The 14,323-nt window shown below is 55.1% G+C and overlaps 2 protein-coding genes across 10 annotated transcripts; one reads left to right on the forward strand and one right to left on the reverse strand.

Moving 5' to 3' along the window:
• Nucleotides 1-1,335: 1,335 nt before the first annotated feature.
• ACP4 (acid phosphatase 4) lies at nucleotides 1,336-7,232 on the forward strand. Of its 3 annotated transcripts, XM_079118075.1 has the most exons (10): nucleotides 2,409-2,621; nucleotides 2,690-2,794; nucleotides 2,866-2,952; nucleotides 3,656-3,802; nucleotides 4,064-4,162; nucleotides 4,230-4,325; nucleotides 5,116-5,248; nucleotides 5,338-5,420; nucleotides 5,834-5,958; nucleotides 6,168-7,232. In XM_079118075.1, the coding sequence occupies exons 1-10, from the start codon at nucleotides 2,511-2,513 to the stop codon at nucleotides 6,523-6,525; spliced, it is 1,344 nt and encodes a 447-aa protein (XP_078974201.1). In that variant the 5' UTR covers nucleotides 2,409-2,510; the 3' UTR covers nucleotides 6,526-7,232. The 3 variants fall into 3 exon arrangements, 2 of the variants coding, with proteins under 2 accessions (XP_078974200.1, XP_078974201.1); XR_013760328.1 differs by having other exon boundaries at nucleotides 1,336-2,794; nucleotides 5,834-6,074; nucleotides 6,168-6,277; XM_079118074.1 differs by having other exon boundaries at nucleotides 1,340-2,794.
• A 132-nt stretch (nucleotides 7,233-7,364) lies between these two features.
• Nucleotides 7,365-12,513, reverse strand: LOC306648202 (Friend virus susceptibility protein 1-like). 7 transcript variants are annotated; one of them, XM_079118080.1, is made up of 3 exons: nucleotides 12,447-12,513; nucleotides 10,852-10,895; nucleotides 7,365-9,321 (listed from the first exon to the last, which is right to left on the reverse strand). In XM_079118080.1, exon 3 carries the CDS (start codon nucleotides 8,921-8,923, stop codon nucleotides 8,054-8,056), a length of 870 nt encoding a protein of 289 aa, XP_078974206.1. In that variant the 5' UTR covers nucleotides 8,924-9,321; nucleotides 10,852-10,895; nucleotides 12,447-12,513; the 3' UTR covers nucleotides 7,365-8,053. The 7 variants fall into 7 exon arrangements, with proteins under 7 accessions (XP_078974206.1, XP_078974207.1, XP_078974204.1 ...); XM_079118081.1 differs by lacking the exon at nucleotides 12,447-12,513 and adding an exon at nucleotides 11,140-12,190; XM_079118078.1 differs by lacking the exon at nucleotides 12,447-12,513 and adding an exon at nucleotides 11,140-12,190 and having other exon boundaries at nucleotides 7,365-9,542.
• Between the last annotated feature and the right edge of the window lie 1,810 nt (nucleotides 12,514-14,323).

Raw genomic sequence — 14,323 nt, forward strand, 5'->3', positions numbered from 1 at the left:
GAGATGCCACACGGGGTCTCTGAATTTGGCATCGAGATGGATAAATGGGAGAGTCCAGAACTCACACCTAGGGCAACAGGTAAGGTGGCCCAGCAAAACGCCCCCCTCATCCGCCAGATACTAGGGACAGTGAAGCAGTACTGGGTTGACCTTTCGGCGTCTGGTCACCAGTTTGGGGTGGGGTTGGCAGTTGTCAGGTGAAACTGTGGCAGTGACAGCGGCAGCAGCTCCCTGCCTCTGGACCTTAGGGACAGTGACACACCTTGGCTGTGACAGCCGGGCCACTGGGCCACCTCCCCTCACTCTGTAGGCACCGGCCACACTTCTGTCCCTCCTGCCGTTAGAAGGAACTTCCAGGCTGCCAGAAACAGGGAGAAAGGCACAGGCACGCTGATCCTCCCTGCGCAGGCTGGCCCCTCCCTGCCGAGATGCGACTGCGCCCCACACAACGCTCAGGGGCCTCAGGCCACTCACGGACGCCGAGAAAGGACATTTTTGAGGTGCATGATGCGTGGTCCCAGCGGAGGTGGGGAGGCTGCCTGTGCTCTGCCTCTGGTCTCCACTCCCAGCAGTGATGCTCCCGACGGGGACTGAGGGCGTGCGGGGCAGGAGTGGCTGGCTGAGGGGAAGCCTGTGCTCCGGCACCTTAGTGGGGAGCCTGGGAGGGGCTCCCTTATGACTTAGCCTGTTTGTTTTTAATGTAAAGAAGTAGACTCTACCAGGCTGTTTTGGAACTTAAGATTATATTATACAATATGTGTCTGCTCCTCTCTCTCCCTCTCTCCCTCCCTCCCCTCGCTCTATATCTACCACAAAAAGCCAGGACACAGGGTCTAGCTATTCAGAGCGTCTCCCTCATTATCTACGGCAGGTTTGCTCTCATGATCTGCAGTAGTCACGCTGGGTACCTAGGGACATGGGACCAGTAAATACAATGATTTGCTTCTGGAAAATGTAAAGACGCACAGTTCCCGGCTCATGGTGGTTTGCCTTGTGAGTAATCGACTTTACAATGGTCCAGAGCCATGCCCAGGTAGGAACCGCACTTGGAATCCTGAGTTTTGCTCTTTTCCTGGACCAGGAAGGGGCGGGGTGATCCTCTCCCAGCGCCCTGAGCACTGAGCCACAGGGGCAGTGACCACCCTGCGAGGGTCTGCCAGGCTATGGGGCTCAGTGGGCTGGGGTGTTGACTGCATTTCTGACTTTCAATGTCTTCAACTTATGGTGGGCTGTTGAGGAGCATTTGTGTATATTTAGGGGAAATGTTGATTTTATTAATATGTATTTTATTTATACATATTTTGGTGAAGTGGTAGTTATTCACGGTCTCAATGTTTGCAGTTTTACAACTGCCACAGATCACGATAGCTGACTGCAAAATGATACCTTGGGGGCGCCAACAAGAAGATTCCAGAAGACAAGACATTCGGCCTCATCTTGTCAACAAGTCTGTGTCGCTAATCAAAACAAAGGCGAGTGGACTTTCTACATTTAAAAAAATTCAACAAGACCTACGACAAGGTCAGACTGGTGATCTCAGATGGGCTCTGGACTGGACAAAACAACTGTAAAGATTTGGAGGGAAATCGGGGGACATTTGAAAAAGAGAGTGGGGATCAGATAAGAAGAAAGTGTTCTTGCCATAGAAAAGAGGAGGCAGCTGGGCAGGGAGGCGCCGGCATGCAATCCCAGCTACTCAGGAGGTGGAGGCAGAAGGATCGCAAGTTCAAGGCCAGCACTGGCAACTACCTGAGACCCTGTCTCAAAATAAAAAGGGCTACAGCTCAGTGGTTGAGTGCTTGCCTAGCCACCCCTGGAGTCAATCCCCACTAACTAAAACCAACCAACGAACTTCCTAGTACTTACTCTTTGAAAATCCCTTTCTCTAAGTGCTGAATATATTTCAACTCATCTGACCCATTTTGTGAAATTAAGGCACAGAGAGGTGTAATAACTTGCCCGAAGTCACACAGCTTGTAAATGGTGAAGCTGGGATTTGAACCCAGTCTGTCCAATTATTGGACTTGTGTGTCCAACCACTGGGTCCTGCTAGTTTTGATCAGGTGCAGGTGGAAGAAGATAATCTCCAAGGAGCTGGAGAAGGCCTTGAAGAGTCACAGCATTTAGGAGAAAGGAAAGGAAGAACAGATTCGGAGTAGGGGAAGGAGAAAGGGGGAGGGGGGGTGTCTAGACTGTGAGGCAAGCATGGGGTCTCTCTTCCTGTGGCTACTTCCAGGCTTCAGGCAGGGTTCAAATGCCAGCTCGGCCAGGAGTTTTTCCCCAGGCAATGGCTCGGCCCTCTGTGCCTTGGTTTCCCTGTCTATGAGAAATGGGGTGGTGGTAACTCTGCCTTCCTCCTGGAGCTGTGGTGGAGAGTATGTGGGTTGATCCAAGCTGGCCCGGCACCTGGGGGCGTGCCGGGGCCTGCGCCGAGGATGCGGCAGAGGGTAATGAGCAGGCGAGGCCGCGACTCAGTCGGCGGCTGAGCTCAGCGTCTGGGCTGTGTGGAGATGGCCGGGCTGGGGTTCCAGGGCCACACTGCTGGACTGCCCCTCCTGCTGCTGCTGCTGCAGCTGCCACCCCAGGCCCTGCCAGAAGGACCCCTGGCATTCGTGGCTCTGGTGAGCTGCCCCCACCCACCTGGGCCCTTCACCTCCCCCAGGCCAGCCCTGACCCCGTTTGTCCCCAGGTGTTCCGCCATGGCGACCGCGCCCCGCTGGCCTCCTACCCCACAGACCCACACAAGGAAGCCGCCTCTTCTCTGTGGCCTCGAGGCCTGGGCCAGCTGACCAGGGTGAGATGTGGGCGTGGGGGTAAGCATGTGGCAGGGTGAGGAGGGTGTGCTGAGGCCTGCTCTGTCCCCAGGAGGGAGTCCGCCAGCAGCTGGAGCTGGGCCACTTCCTGCGGAGGCGCTACAAGTCCTTTCTGAGTCCCCAGTACCGGCGGGAGGAGGTACTGCCCGTTGACCCCTACCTGGCCCCCTGTCCACCCACCTTTGACTCCAGTGCTCCCTCTGGGCTCCACCTCTGGCCTTTGACATCCATCAATTTGACCTGCAGTCCATGGACCTCAGAGTCATGAATGAACCCACATTGACTTCTCACCTCAGCCTGACCCTTGAACTCTGACCTCCATCAACTCTGATCTTATTTTCTGGCCTCTGCCTTTGTCTTGACTCCCACTGACTCCAGCTAGACCTTCTGACTCCTAAATTTGATTGGTTCTTTCCAACCTCCTGACTGCCAGCCTTTGATCTCTGCCCTTCGTTCATTCTAAACTTCCTTTTCTGTCTCCTCCCATGTCTTCTATTTAGGATCAGGTCCCTTGGCCTCTGACCTGATTCCTCTGAGGATCACGCACTGAACTGTGGCTCCATTTCCTCCCTGCCCTCGTCTTGACTCCAGTCCCGCCAACTCTGATGATCTTGACCCTCATCAACCCAACTGACCCCCTTCAACCAACATGTCTACCCAATCCCTGCCCTCCAACATTGACCTCTGACATTGGCCTCTGACACATTTCAAGGCCAGAACTTGAAGCCACTTTGCATTTTGACACCCCCTGCCTAATCTTTAACCTGTTTCCATGACCTTTAAACTATGCCAAACTGAATCTAAAGTGATTGATTTGCCTCCTGTCTCGTGCCCCCTGCCAGGTGTACATCCGGAGCACAGACTTTGACCGGACCCTGGAGAGCGCTCAGGCCAACCTGGCCGGGCTGTTCCCGGAGGCAGCCCCCGGGAGCCCTGAGGCAGACTGGAGGCCAATCCCCGTGCACACAGTGCCTGTTGCCGAGGACAAGGTCTGGGAGCTAGACGGAGGTGGGAGAGGGAAGAGAGACAGACATTGCAATGGACGGGGCAGTGGCGGCTCCAGGCCTGGGGGTTGGTCAGCTTCCAGAAGCCTCCTATGGCTCAACCCAGTGAACTTGTCTCCGGGTTGAGCTGTCCAGAGTGGGCAAGCCACCAGCTGCCTGCGACTCAGCTGGATTCAGGAGAGACTGGGAGGGAGACGGCCTGAGCCCCGGGCTGGCTGCCGTCCGCTGAGCCTCGGTTTCCTTCAGCTGCTGAGGTTCCCCATGCGCAGCTGTCCCCGGTACCATGAGCTACTGCGCGAGTCCACGGAGGCCGCTGAGTACCAGGAGGCCCTGGAGGGCTGGACGGTGAGCAGGGTGGTGGCTGGGGGCAGGGTGCCACCAGGATCGAGGCTCACCCGGCCTGTGTCCCCAGGACTTCCTGACTCGCCTGAGCAACTTCACGGGGCTGACACTGGTCGGGGAGCCACTGCACAGAGCCTGGAAGGTTCTAGACACGCTCATCTGCCAGGTGAGTCCCCTGACCTGCTGCTCCCAGCCAACGGGTTCAAATCCTAACTTTGTCCATGCTACTGGGGTCCCTCAGGTGAGAGGCAGAGCCTGTGACTTGGTTCCCACCTGCAGAGCAGGAATGGCTGCCCATCACCTCCGTGGTCACTGCAAAGATTAAAATGGCCAATCCACATCCTGGGCTTCTGGGAGCAGCTGGCACTCTGTGGGCCACACGGGGATGGAGGCTGTTTTGGCCACACTTTCTCTGCTATCCTCTAATCAGAAAAGTTCCAGAAACCAAAACTTGGGCAGCAGGAGCTGACCTGAGTGGTGCCACGCATGGAGGGGTGGTGTGCTGGGTTGCAGGGCTGCCCTGCCCCGCGGCTGCCGGCACCGTCAGAGCCTTCCAAAGTCCACGTCTGAAGCCCCAAACGCTTGTGCCCGACGGTGTCAGAGAAGAGCTTCTGGACTGTAGGATGAGATCACTGCAACTGCTCATTAGTGGTCACTACTGCTGCTGGCGCAGTGGCTATGCCTGTAGCCCCAGATGCTTAGGGGGCCGAGCAGGAGGGTTGCAAGTCCAGGCCAGCCTTGGCAACTAGTGAGACCCTGTCTCAAAATAAAAAATAAAAAGGACTGAGGGTGTGGCTCGGTGGTAGAGCACCCCTGGGTTCAATCCCCAGTACCCCTAAAAAAATCACTATTGCCCTCACCATGACTTCCTTCCCCCAAGGGGCAGGAAGGAGCTGCACAGTTAATGGGGTGGGGCAGCTCTGGATGTGCCCTGTCTTCCCTCCTTGTCTCCCCAGCAAGCCCACGGACTTCCCCTACCATCCTGGGCCTCCCCTGATGTCCTGAGGACGCTGGCCCAGATCTCGGCTTTGGATATTGGGGCCCATGTGGGGCCCCCCCGGGCAGCAGAGAAGGCCCAGCTGACAGGGGGTGAGGTGTCGGGCTGGGAGGCGGGAGGTGCGGGGCTGAGGTTCTTCCCTCTGGTGGGCAGATTCTAAGCACCATTCCTGCCCTTTCAGGGATTTTGCTGGACGCTATCCTCGCCAACTTCTCCCGGGTTCAGCGCCTGGGACTGCCCCTCAAGATGGTCATGTACTCAGCTGTGAGTCCTTGGGAAGCAAGGGCGTGCCTCGTGGGCTCAGGGACGGTCATGTCAATTTGGGTGAGGAAGAGCGGGTGGTCCTAATGCAATCTCCACCCACATCCCTAGATCATACTCTCAGCTCCAATTGCCAGAGATACACTCTGGAAGGAGGGAGGCGATGGCATTAGGTTTAGCTCCTCTGGAAGGACAGGCTGCTTCACCAAGCTGCACATATATTGCCTTTGACTGCCTTTATTAAGTGGCTACCTGTAACGGGGGTTCGGGTTCCTCCAGGTGAGGAGGCAGGTGCAGGCTTGGTGGGCTGGTCCTAAGCGGCTTGGGACCATCTGAGAGGCAGCTAGATGCACAAGACTAGAGTTTGGGAGTTACCAAGGGAGGAGCCCTGTCTCAGCTTTTGGATCTGCCTGCAGCACGACAGCACCCTGCTGGCCCTCCTAGGGGCCCTGGGCCTCTATGACGGGCATACCCCGCCCTATGCTGCCTGCCTTGGTTTTGAGTTCCGGAAACGTCTCAGGGACCCGGATGAAGATGGAGGGTGAGGACTGGGCGTTGGCCAGGGGAATGAGCCTGGCTGAACTCTTGAGGGGCGATGTTCAGGCAGAGGGCAGTGCTCAGGAACTCGCCTGGAGGGGATACTTGGGTGATTAACAGGTGGGAGTCAGGAGCACTTCTCCCTGTGAATGGGGCTCTCCCTCCAGCCAGGGTCAGCGGTAGGTGAGGTACCACTGTCTCCTCTCCTTCCAGGAACGTCACCATCTCCCTGTTCTACCGCAATGACTCTGCCCGCCTGCCCCTGTCCCTCAGCCTCCCTGGGTGCCCAGCCCCTTGCCCCCTAGGGCACTTCCACCAGCTGACTGCATCAGCCAGACCACCAGCTCGAGGGGCTCCCTGCCACGGCTATGAGCCTACCACTCCCCCAGGTGACAGCCTTCTGCGCTGGGGATCCCCCAGGCCCAGGATCCACAACCCTCACGTTCTTCCTGCAGCCACAGCGGTGCCCTTGCTGGCTGGAGCTGTGGCCCTGCTGGCCATGCTCAGTCTGGGGCTTGGCCTGCTGGCCTGGAGACCAGGCTGCCTGCGGGCTTTAGGGGGGGCCGTGTGAGCTGGGAGCTTGGGGCAGCCCCTCCCCTCAGCCAACTGGATCTCAACACGTGTTCACCCGCTGCTCTGGCTTGTTGCTCTCTGTGCGTGTGAAACAGGGCTGGGTGGGCTCCCCGTGCTAAGCCAGCATGCACGCACACACCTGGGTGCTTCTTGTGGCCATCCCCACACTCACGCTTATAGATGACAAGCACGCAGGGGTCACCCACCTCCACACCCCCTTCAGGCAGCAGCCCCCGAGAAAGAGCAGAGGGGGCTGGTCACTCCAGGATGGGGTGGGAGCAGGGCACGTCCCTGAGGCTGGTCAGCATGGTCACCCATGACCGCACAGCTAAATTCAGATCTAAAAAAAGCAAGCCCAGGTCCCAGCCACGTGACTGCCTACAGGTTGGACAAAGATCCCAAAGTACGTTTTTGGGTGCTGAGGTGGGAAGCCACCTCAGTGCCTGTGCTACTGCCACTAACCACTGGCCCCATGAGGGAAGCTCTGCCCTTCCACCACAGCTGAGAACCAGTGGTTACACTGACCCTAGACTACAGGGCCCCAGGCAAACACCCTACCACCCTGTTTGCCCATCACCACCAAAGGTAGGTGCCAAGTGGTCACAGGGCCTCCAACACTGAAGACAACAGCTGTGACCCATTTGTACTTTCTGGCCCTGAGGCTGTTTCTTGCTTATAGGTCCATAGGCCACAGACTAAAGTGGGGGTAGGGGACCATCTGGTTGCTAGGACCAGTTCCCACCTGGCTGCCTCAGATGGTCAAGCCCAGGTGTACCTCCCCTACTTTGGATCCAGCTCGAACCCAAGTCCACGCAGGACCAAATCAAACACAACTCAGAGGGCGATGTGCATACCATTTAATGAGTGCCTGTGAAAGCAGAACCACCAGTTGTCCTTAAAGCTGAGATTCTGGTTGAGATCCTACTAAACCTACCTCAGATACTGGCCTGAGGCCAGTATTAGATTAGAAACCAGACCCACCTGGAGGAATGGGCAGGCCCTACCTGAGGGGCACTCAGCAAAACATACCTTAAAAGGAAGCATCAAAACAGGAAAACAGGACCTCAAGGGACATGACCTTCACTAAAACCAAAGTGTCACATATACTTAACATAAAATAGAAATACTGCATCTAAAACAAAAAAAAAAAGTAAAAAGGTGTCAGGTGGTGTTGACCACAGAGTTTCCACTTGGCCTACAGGACTTTTGGGCTCAAATGTCAGAGGTTGGGTACACCACTGTGCCCAAAGAACCCTGCTGCCAGGCTGAGATCAACAAAATGGCACAACCCACTCCAAGGCCCTACTGGGCAAGTGGCTATTTTGATGGTTCACTCACTCCACAGCTCCGGTCAGTGCTCATGGGAGCAGCCATGGACAAGGGCACCCCTTTCCTCAGAGGTCCCAAACGTGATGTGAGTGCTAGAGGTACAGGGGAAGCGCACAGGTTCTGCGCCTGGCTGGGCCTGCTCTTCTGGAGTTTGGGCTCCCTCCCCAGCCCACCCACTAGGTGTCATCAGGAAGGGCCTAGTCATGGCGCATGGGCGGCTCCTCCCCGCAGGCCTGGTCAGAGTAGGGGGGCGGTGGTGGCTGCTCCTCTCCCAGCCCATAGAGAGGCTGGCTGCGGCTGCGCTTGGCCTCTTTGATGTACAGCTCTAGGAGGACCTTGGTGGGCTGCTTATCCACCCTCTCCCTGGGCACTCCATGACTGAGCAGCCAGCCAGTGAGGTCTTTGCGCGTGGGGTTGGGCCCCAGCATGAGCTTGGCACGGCCTGGCTGGCTCTGGCGCCAGAGTAAACCCACATCAGCAATGGTCTGGATCTCCATCACAGCCTCCAGCACCGTCATGCCCTTGACCAGCAGGCTGACCAGCGAGAGCCGCAGCTCTGAGGGCGCTGCTGTCAGCAGGCGCCGCTGCAGGCCCTGAGTGAAGGGCACGTCCTCTGGTGCCGCATACTCAGGTGCGGGAGGCGAGGGTGGAGAGGGCGGCTCACGGTAGATCCAGTCTAGCATGCCCAGCTCACGCACCAGCTGGATGCCCTCCTCCATGGTGGTCCAGGGTCGAAAAGGCAGTTCAGTGGCCTCAAAGTGTAGGAAGGATTCCCAGCGCCGGCGCCAGGCCTGCAACAGCCAGGTGAGCAGTGTCTGGCAGCCGCCCCGCAGTGTCTTGCAGTGGTAGTTGAAGATGGCGTCATGGGTTAGGTCACCCAGCAGCGCCAGCTCCCCAGAATTCAGGGACAGAGCTGGGCCACCCTGGTCGTACACCCGCAGGATCCAGGTGATCATAAGCTCGTTGGGGTTCTGCTTGAAGCGCCGAGAAATGGCCAGTAGCTCAGTGTATGTATAGTAGCGGTCTCCCCGGCCCATCTGGGTGGGTGCCAGCACTCTCTCAGCCATGGCCACAGCTGCCCCAAGGCAGGGAAGAGCAAGAGGGTCAGGAGGAGCACTGCTGCAAAAGCTGCAGGAAGTAGAAAGGGCCACCCCCACCCCCCAGCACCTCCCTGGAGCCAGGGTCCCTCAGATCCCCAGGTGTCAAAGGTCCTGGGTGGCACTATGTCTTCAGGGGCAGTCAGAGCCCAGCGCTGGACATCATGGGGGTCCCCTAACAACCCTGACAGGACAGCAACCCAGCCCCAGCACCACCCCCCATCCCTCAGGGCACAGGGTTACTGTGGAGATTAAGGAAGCCGCTGCCTCAGGAGTGCATGGTGCCGAGCTGCGCCCCCTACCAACAGGCAGCCTCTTCCGCCCTTACCAGGAGGGAAAGCGAGCAGCAGGACACTTGGAGAAACCACCTACAGACAAGAAAGAGCAGGGGAGGGGGAAGAGGTTGGTAGGGTACAGGCAAATCTTTGGCACCCCCAATCCACTCCCTACCAGGACCCCTCAGACCCCCAGGTGTCAAAGGTCCTGGGGGGGCACCTTGTCCCCAAAGAGTGGTCAGAGCCCAGTGCTGGACATCACAGGGGTCCTGGTGTTTCCCCCACTTATTCAGGTCCCAAGGTCACCTGCAGTGCTGAAGAGGACAGTGCTGGTTAGGGTACAAGAGATCTAGGTAAGAAAATGGATACCTGCCCCTGGAGATGCTCGGGGGCCAGCCCCCAGCTCCCCCAGGCCACTTCTCACTGTCCAGCTTAACCCTACATGTTGCTTTGTTATGATTCACAGTCAACTGACTTAAGGCACCCAGAGGCTGCTCCTCCGCTGGATGGTGGGACTGGATATGCTTGGTGGGCAGCCTATAGGCAGTTTTGGAGTGGAAGTGGCAAGTGTGCTTTTCCCTAAGCATGTCTTGCAGCCTACCTGGCACCACCAATGCACTCTAACTTAGAAAGTTATCTCACGTGGGCTTGTGTGAAAACCAGGAAGGCCTGTCTTTCAGTGAGACCCGGGCAGAGCTCAGAGTTCATTTCCCTCAAGACGTGTCTCTGCTCACCTCACATCCCTGCCCAAACAGCACCTTGGTGACTCCCTTTCCCCAGGAATTCCCTACACCCATATCTGTCCAGGTCTCTCCAGGGGACACCCTGGATTATCAATACAGACAGAGGGTTTGAAGCCTCCAAGAGCAGAGAAAACACTTTGAGGTCTATTTTGCTGCAGTCATTGACCTCCCTGCTCCCGATACCTTAAGAACGATGGAAACTCCTAGAAATGAGAACACTTGCTTCTTTTCCACTAACACAAACATATGCCTATCTTATGATGTAGCCCTTTTAAACACTCATGAAACATTCTCAAGATAAATCCTGATATTTTTACAACGACTGCTGTGTCTATTTAAGGTTCCTTCAAATATCAAATTATATCCAAATGACCGACTGGAAGCTACTAAGTTTTGCTAAAAGGTACACTGTATCCAGTCCACAAAACCTGCAATGTGAGAGGCAAAGATAACACGAAGTTGTTGTTTCATTTCCTCTACTGAGTCTGAAAACTGAATTTTTGATTAGTCTTTCCCTCTAAAACCCAAATACTTTTCTTCCCATCTTATTCAACCTTTGCCTTTGGAAAGCAGGAAATGCCACCAGCACCCACTCAATTGTGCAAATGATTTAGACCATCTGCTCCTGATGATGTATCTACTCTACAAATAGAGCAACTGAAGCTTAGGAGAGGGACTGCTTGCTGACCATTTAGCTCCAAGCCAAGGAACAGCAGAGCTGAGGTCTGGATCCTGGGTTTCTGTGGCTACAAAATGGGTTTTGTATGTAGGACTGCTGGTACATAAATTAGGTCCCAGAGACATCTTATGTGAAGTCACCAAAGATGAGGGCAAGGAACTGTAGACTTGGATAGATTAGAACATTGGAGCAAGTTCTTACCAAGATGGGATGATGATGGGTAGTCCCTCCGCTAGAAGATACACCTGTAACACAGGAAGGACTTCATGAGGGTGTGAAGAAATAGTTCATATGTCCAGACCATCAAAACCAGGTTCCTCAGACCCCCAGGTGTCAAAGGTCCTGGGGAGCACTGTGTCTTCATGGATGGTCAGAGCCCAGTGCTGGACATCATGGGAACCCCAGCTCTTCTGCAACCAGGTCTCCAGGGCCACATATCGTCAGAGATAGGCCAAGTGAACAGAGCACAGACTGGAAAACAAAACTCACCAGCCCCCAACTTCCTATTGCCATAGTTCCACAAGGCAGTACTCCTGAGATGAACCTCCAAACTCACCACATGAAAAGGGCCCCAACGTTTCCTGTACTGGCTATACCTGCTAATGACCCTGAACCATGAACACTAAGATGCAAATCCTTCCAAAGAACCTAGAAGGAGGCACGAGAAAAGGCAATGATCTGGGAGAAAACAAAGCTAAGCAATATAAGCAATGGTCACAGACCCTTAACTAAATCTGCTGCGAGAGTCCTTTAGGATGATCCAGGAACACTGAACACAAAGAAGGTTCCGGATAACGATGTGGAGAAATTATCTTCATTAACAGCACTGTCAGCCTTAGGGCACCAGAGTTTAACTATTTTGGGTGAATTATGAACTCTACTTGCAAATACAGTACGATGGAACACCTGTTAAACGACATCTACTTTCCCACAGGTCCAGATTTTAACAATAAAAGGTAAAAACGAGCTTTAAAAAGGAATATTTGGGACGTGAGTCTAGTTTTGGGTTGCTGAGGAAGAAGAAAATCAGCTAGCTCCCTCCAGGCTGGGGCTCCAAGGCAGGGTAGTGGCCTGGAGCCCACTTCAGTTGTCTTGAAACCCATGCTCCAGAAGGCTTAAGGAATCAAGGCCAGAATTAAAGTCAACAACACCCTGACATCCGCACTGCCCCTCAGGATCCTTTAAGGTGAGCAGTTTCCTTTCTACTAAGTCTTCTCTTATCTGGTTCTCTGAAATAGGCCAATTCACTTGGAGACCCACTTCTTCCTTGGTAAGTCGGCATCTTCTCTCTGCCCCTACAGAAACCCCAAGCCCCCCTTCTCTCCTATCCCTCCGTCTGTTCTGGCTTGCACAAAAACGCCAGCCTCCAGAATCTGAACAAGAGCGCGTCCCCAGGGCGAGCCTGAAGCTAGCACAAAGGTGGAAATCCTCAGAAAGGAGGACTCCGAGTCACACCCCCTCTCACCCACCCCCAAACGCGACAAGATGGCGGAGAGCCGCGACGTGGGCAGCAGAAATGGCGCAGCCCGGCAGAGCAGCAGACAAAGGAAGGCCCGCCCCGGCGCCCCGCGCCCGACCCACCTGGTGGAAGCAATGCCCCGCAAGTGCCTCCACCCTCCCACCGCCGGACCCCCAGGCTCAACCCGGAGCGCCCTCGATGAGGCCCGGTGGAGACCGTGACCCCGCTCACGCGACACGGTCACTCCGCCACAGCCCCGGACACCTCGCGACACGTGCGCCCCACAGCCCCGCCGCACAGACTGAACGGCACACCGAGCCAAAAGCACCAACCTCACCCGATCCTCCCACTGCGCAAGGCGTGCGCAGGCCGCAGCGAGTCCCGCTTTATAGTACGCGCCGTTCTCGGGGCTCGGCCCCCGGCGCCAGGCTGGTCTCCGCCCCGAGGCATCCAGTGCACGCGCCTGTGTTGGGGCTCCGGCCTTGTCTCTGAGGAAAGGAAAAACGCCTAACGCCGCTAGAATATTCCGGAGCAAGCGGGAAGACGTTGTCTCTGGAGGCAGGAAAAACAAGATCAAGAAGGGACTGTTACGATGGTCTTGTCACGCGCGTCAGGCAATTCTGAGGACAGCACCAAACGAGGGCCGCCAAGAGAAAGGCCCCCGAGGACAGGTGGAGCCAGAAAGGGAAGCAACGGGAATTGCCAGCGCGGCAGTGGTGGAGCTGCGGCTGCAGAGGCGGGGTCGGCGCGGAAAGGCGGATCCAAACTGGTCCCAGCCGCAGGGCGGGAGGCGGAGCCAGTGCGGAGATTGACAGGGGACCGCGCTGGGAAAGCATCGCGTGGCGCCGCGTTAGAGGTGAGAGGCGGGACCCGAGCCGGGACGCCGCACCCGGAAGGCGGGACTGCGGGGTTTCGGGGAGGAGGGCTGTGGGATCCGCAGCCCTGTTTGGGAATTTAGGAACTTGAACTCCTGAGGCTGAAGCACTGGGTTTGGGGCTCACCCCCGGTTCAGGTGGTTCAAAGCCTGAGGTCCTGGATTCTTGGTAAGGTTGGAGATCTGGAGGGTGTCTTTCAATGGACATGATTCTAAAATTGTTTTTGAAAATAAATGAAACTTTTCCACTCCAAACCTACTCACCAGAGGTTGCCACTATCAACTGTTGGGTGTGGACTTTGTCCTTGATGGGTGCAGGGACACACACTCACACACACACACACACACACACACACACGGGTAAAGAGGCTTTTTTCGTTCCAGTTTGCCTCACAAATAGTCTTTCCATGTAAGCACATATGGAAATATTTCATTCTTTAGCAATGGCGAGGTGTTCTTTTTCATGAATAGTACATAATTTCCTTAGCTGGTCCCCCTGGTCATCTGGATTGCTTTCTTCCTTCTGATGAGGAGATGCCTTGCATGAATCTAATGGTCTAAAGTGACAGGAAAAGACTAGGTTCCCATCTTTCAGAAATGAGACATTTCCATAACTCCTAACTCACTCCAGAGGAAAGGCAGTGTTCTCCTGTGACCCGCAGGCTTCACCTCTCCCTGTTCCCTCTCTGCACTCATCTCCTTCCTCTCTCCCTTCCTTGGCCTCTTTGATATCCCTGGGACCTGCCAAGTACATTTCAACTTTAGGACCTTTGCATTCACTGTCTTATCTGCTTGGAAGTCTATCTGCCTGTGGACATGGCTCTCATCCTCAGTCATGTCTGTTATCAGATGTCACCTAGCATAGAGTTCCCCTGCCTTGCCTCCACTCCTCAGCCGTCTTTCTCACCCTCCTTTATTTTTCTTCATACCAGATATCCCCTAACATATTATTTACCTATTTGTTTATGGTTTTTTTTTTTTTTTTTTTTTTTTTTTGGGTGCTGGGGATCGAACCCAGGGCCTTGTGTTTATAAGGCAAGCACTCTATCGACTGAACTATCTCCCCAGCCCCTGTTTATGGTTGTTTTTATGGCCTCTCTGTGAAAATGTCATTTCCACAAGGATAAGGATAAGGGTTTGTGTCTAGTTTGATCATTCCTATAGATCCAGTATCTGGCACATAGTTGCAGCACCATTTATTTAAAGCAGGGAATTAATTTGGGGACCTATAGCAGGACACAGGGGAAGGCTATTGTAATAACACTGAAAAAGCCATATGTGGGGGCATTTTGTCAAATTCTACCTAGATTTATGTACCATTACCACCCCCATTTTATAGA

Source organism: Sciurus vulgaris, assembly GCF_902686455.1.
Source record: "Sciurus vulgaris genome assembly, chromosome: 17".
NCBI classification, from domain to species: domain Eukaryota; kingdom Metazoa; phylum Chordata; class Mammalia; order Rodentia; family Sciuridae; genus Sciurus; species Sciurus vulgaris.

Coding starts and splice junctions, on each gene's coding strand:
- ACP4 (XM_079118074.1), top strand. CDS start 2,378: ATGTGGGTTGATCCAAGCTGGCCCGGCACCTGGGGGCGTGCCGGGGCC. Junction 5,249..5,337: donor GAAGGCCCAGCTGACAGGGG/GTGAGGTGTCGG, acceptor CTGCCCTTTCAG/GGATTTTGCTGGACGCTATC. Junction 5,421..5,833: donor AGATGGTCATGTACTCAGCT/GTGAGTCCTTGG, acceptor ATCTGCCTGCAG/CACGACAGCACCCTGCTGGC.
- LOC306648202 (XM_079118080.1), bottom strand. CDS start 8,923: ATGGCTGAGAGAGTGCTGGCACCCACCCAGATGGGCCGGGGAGACCGC.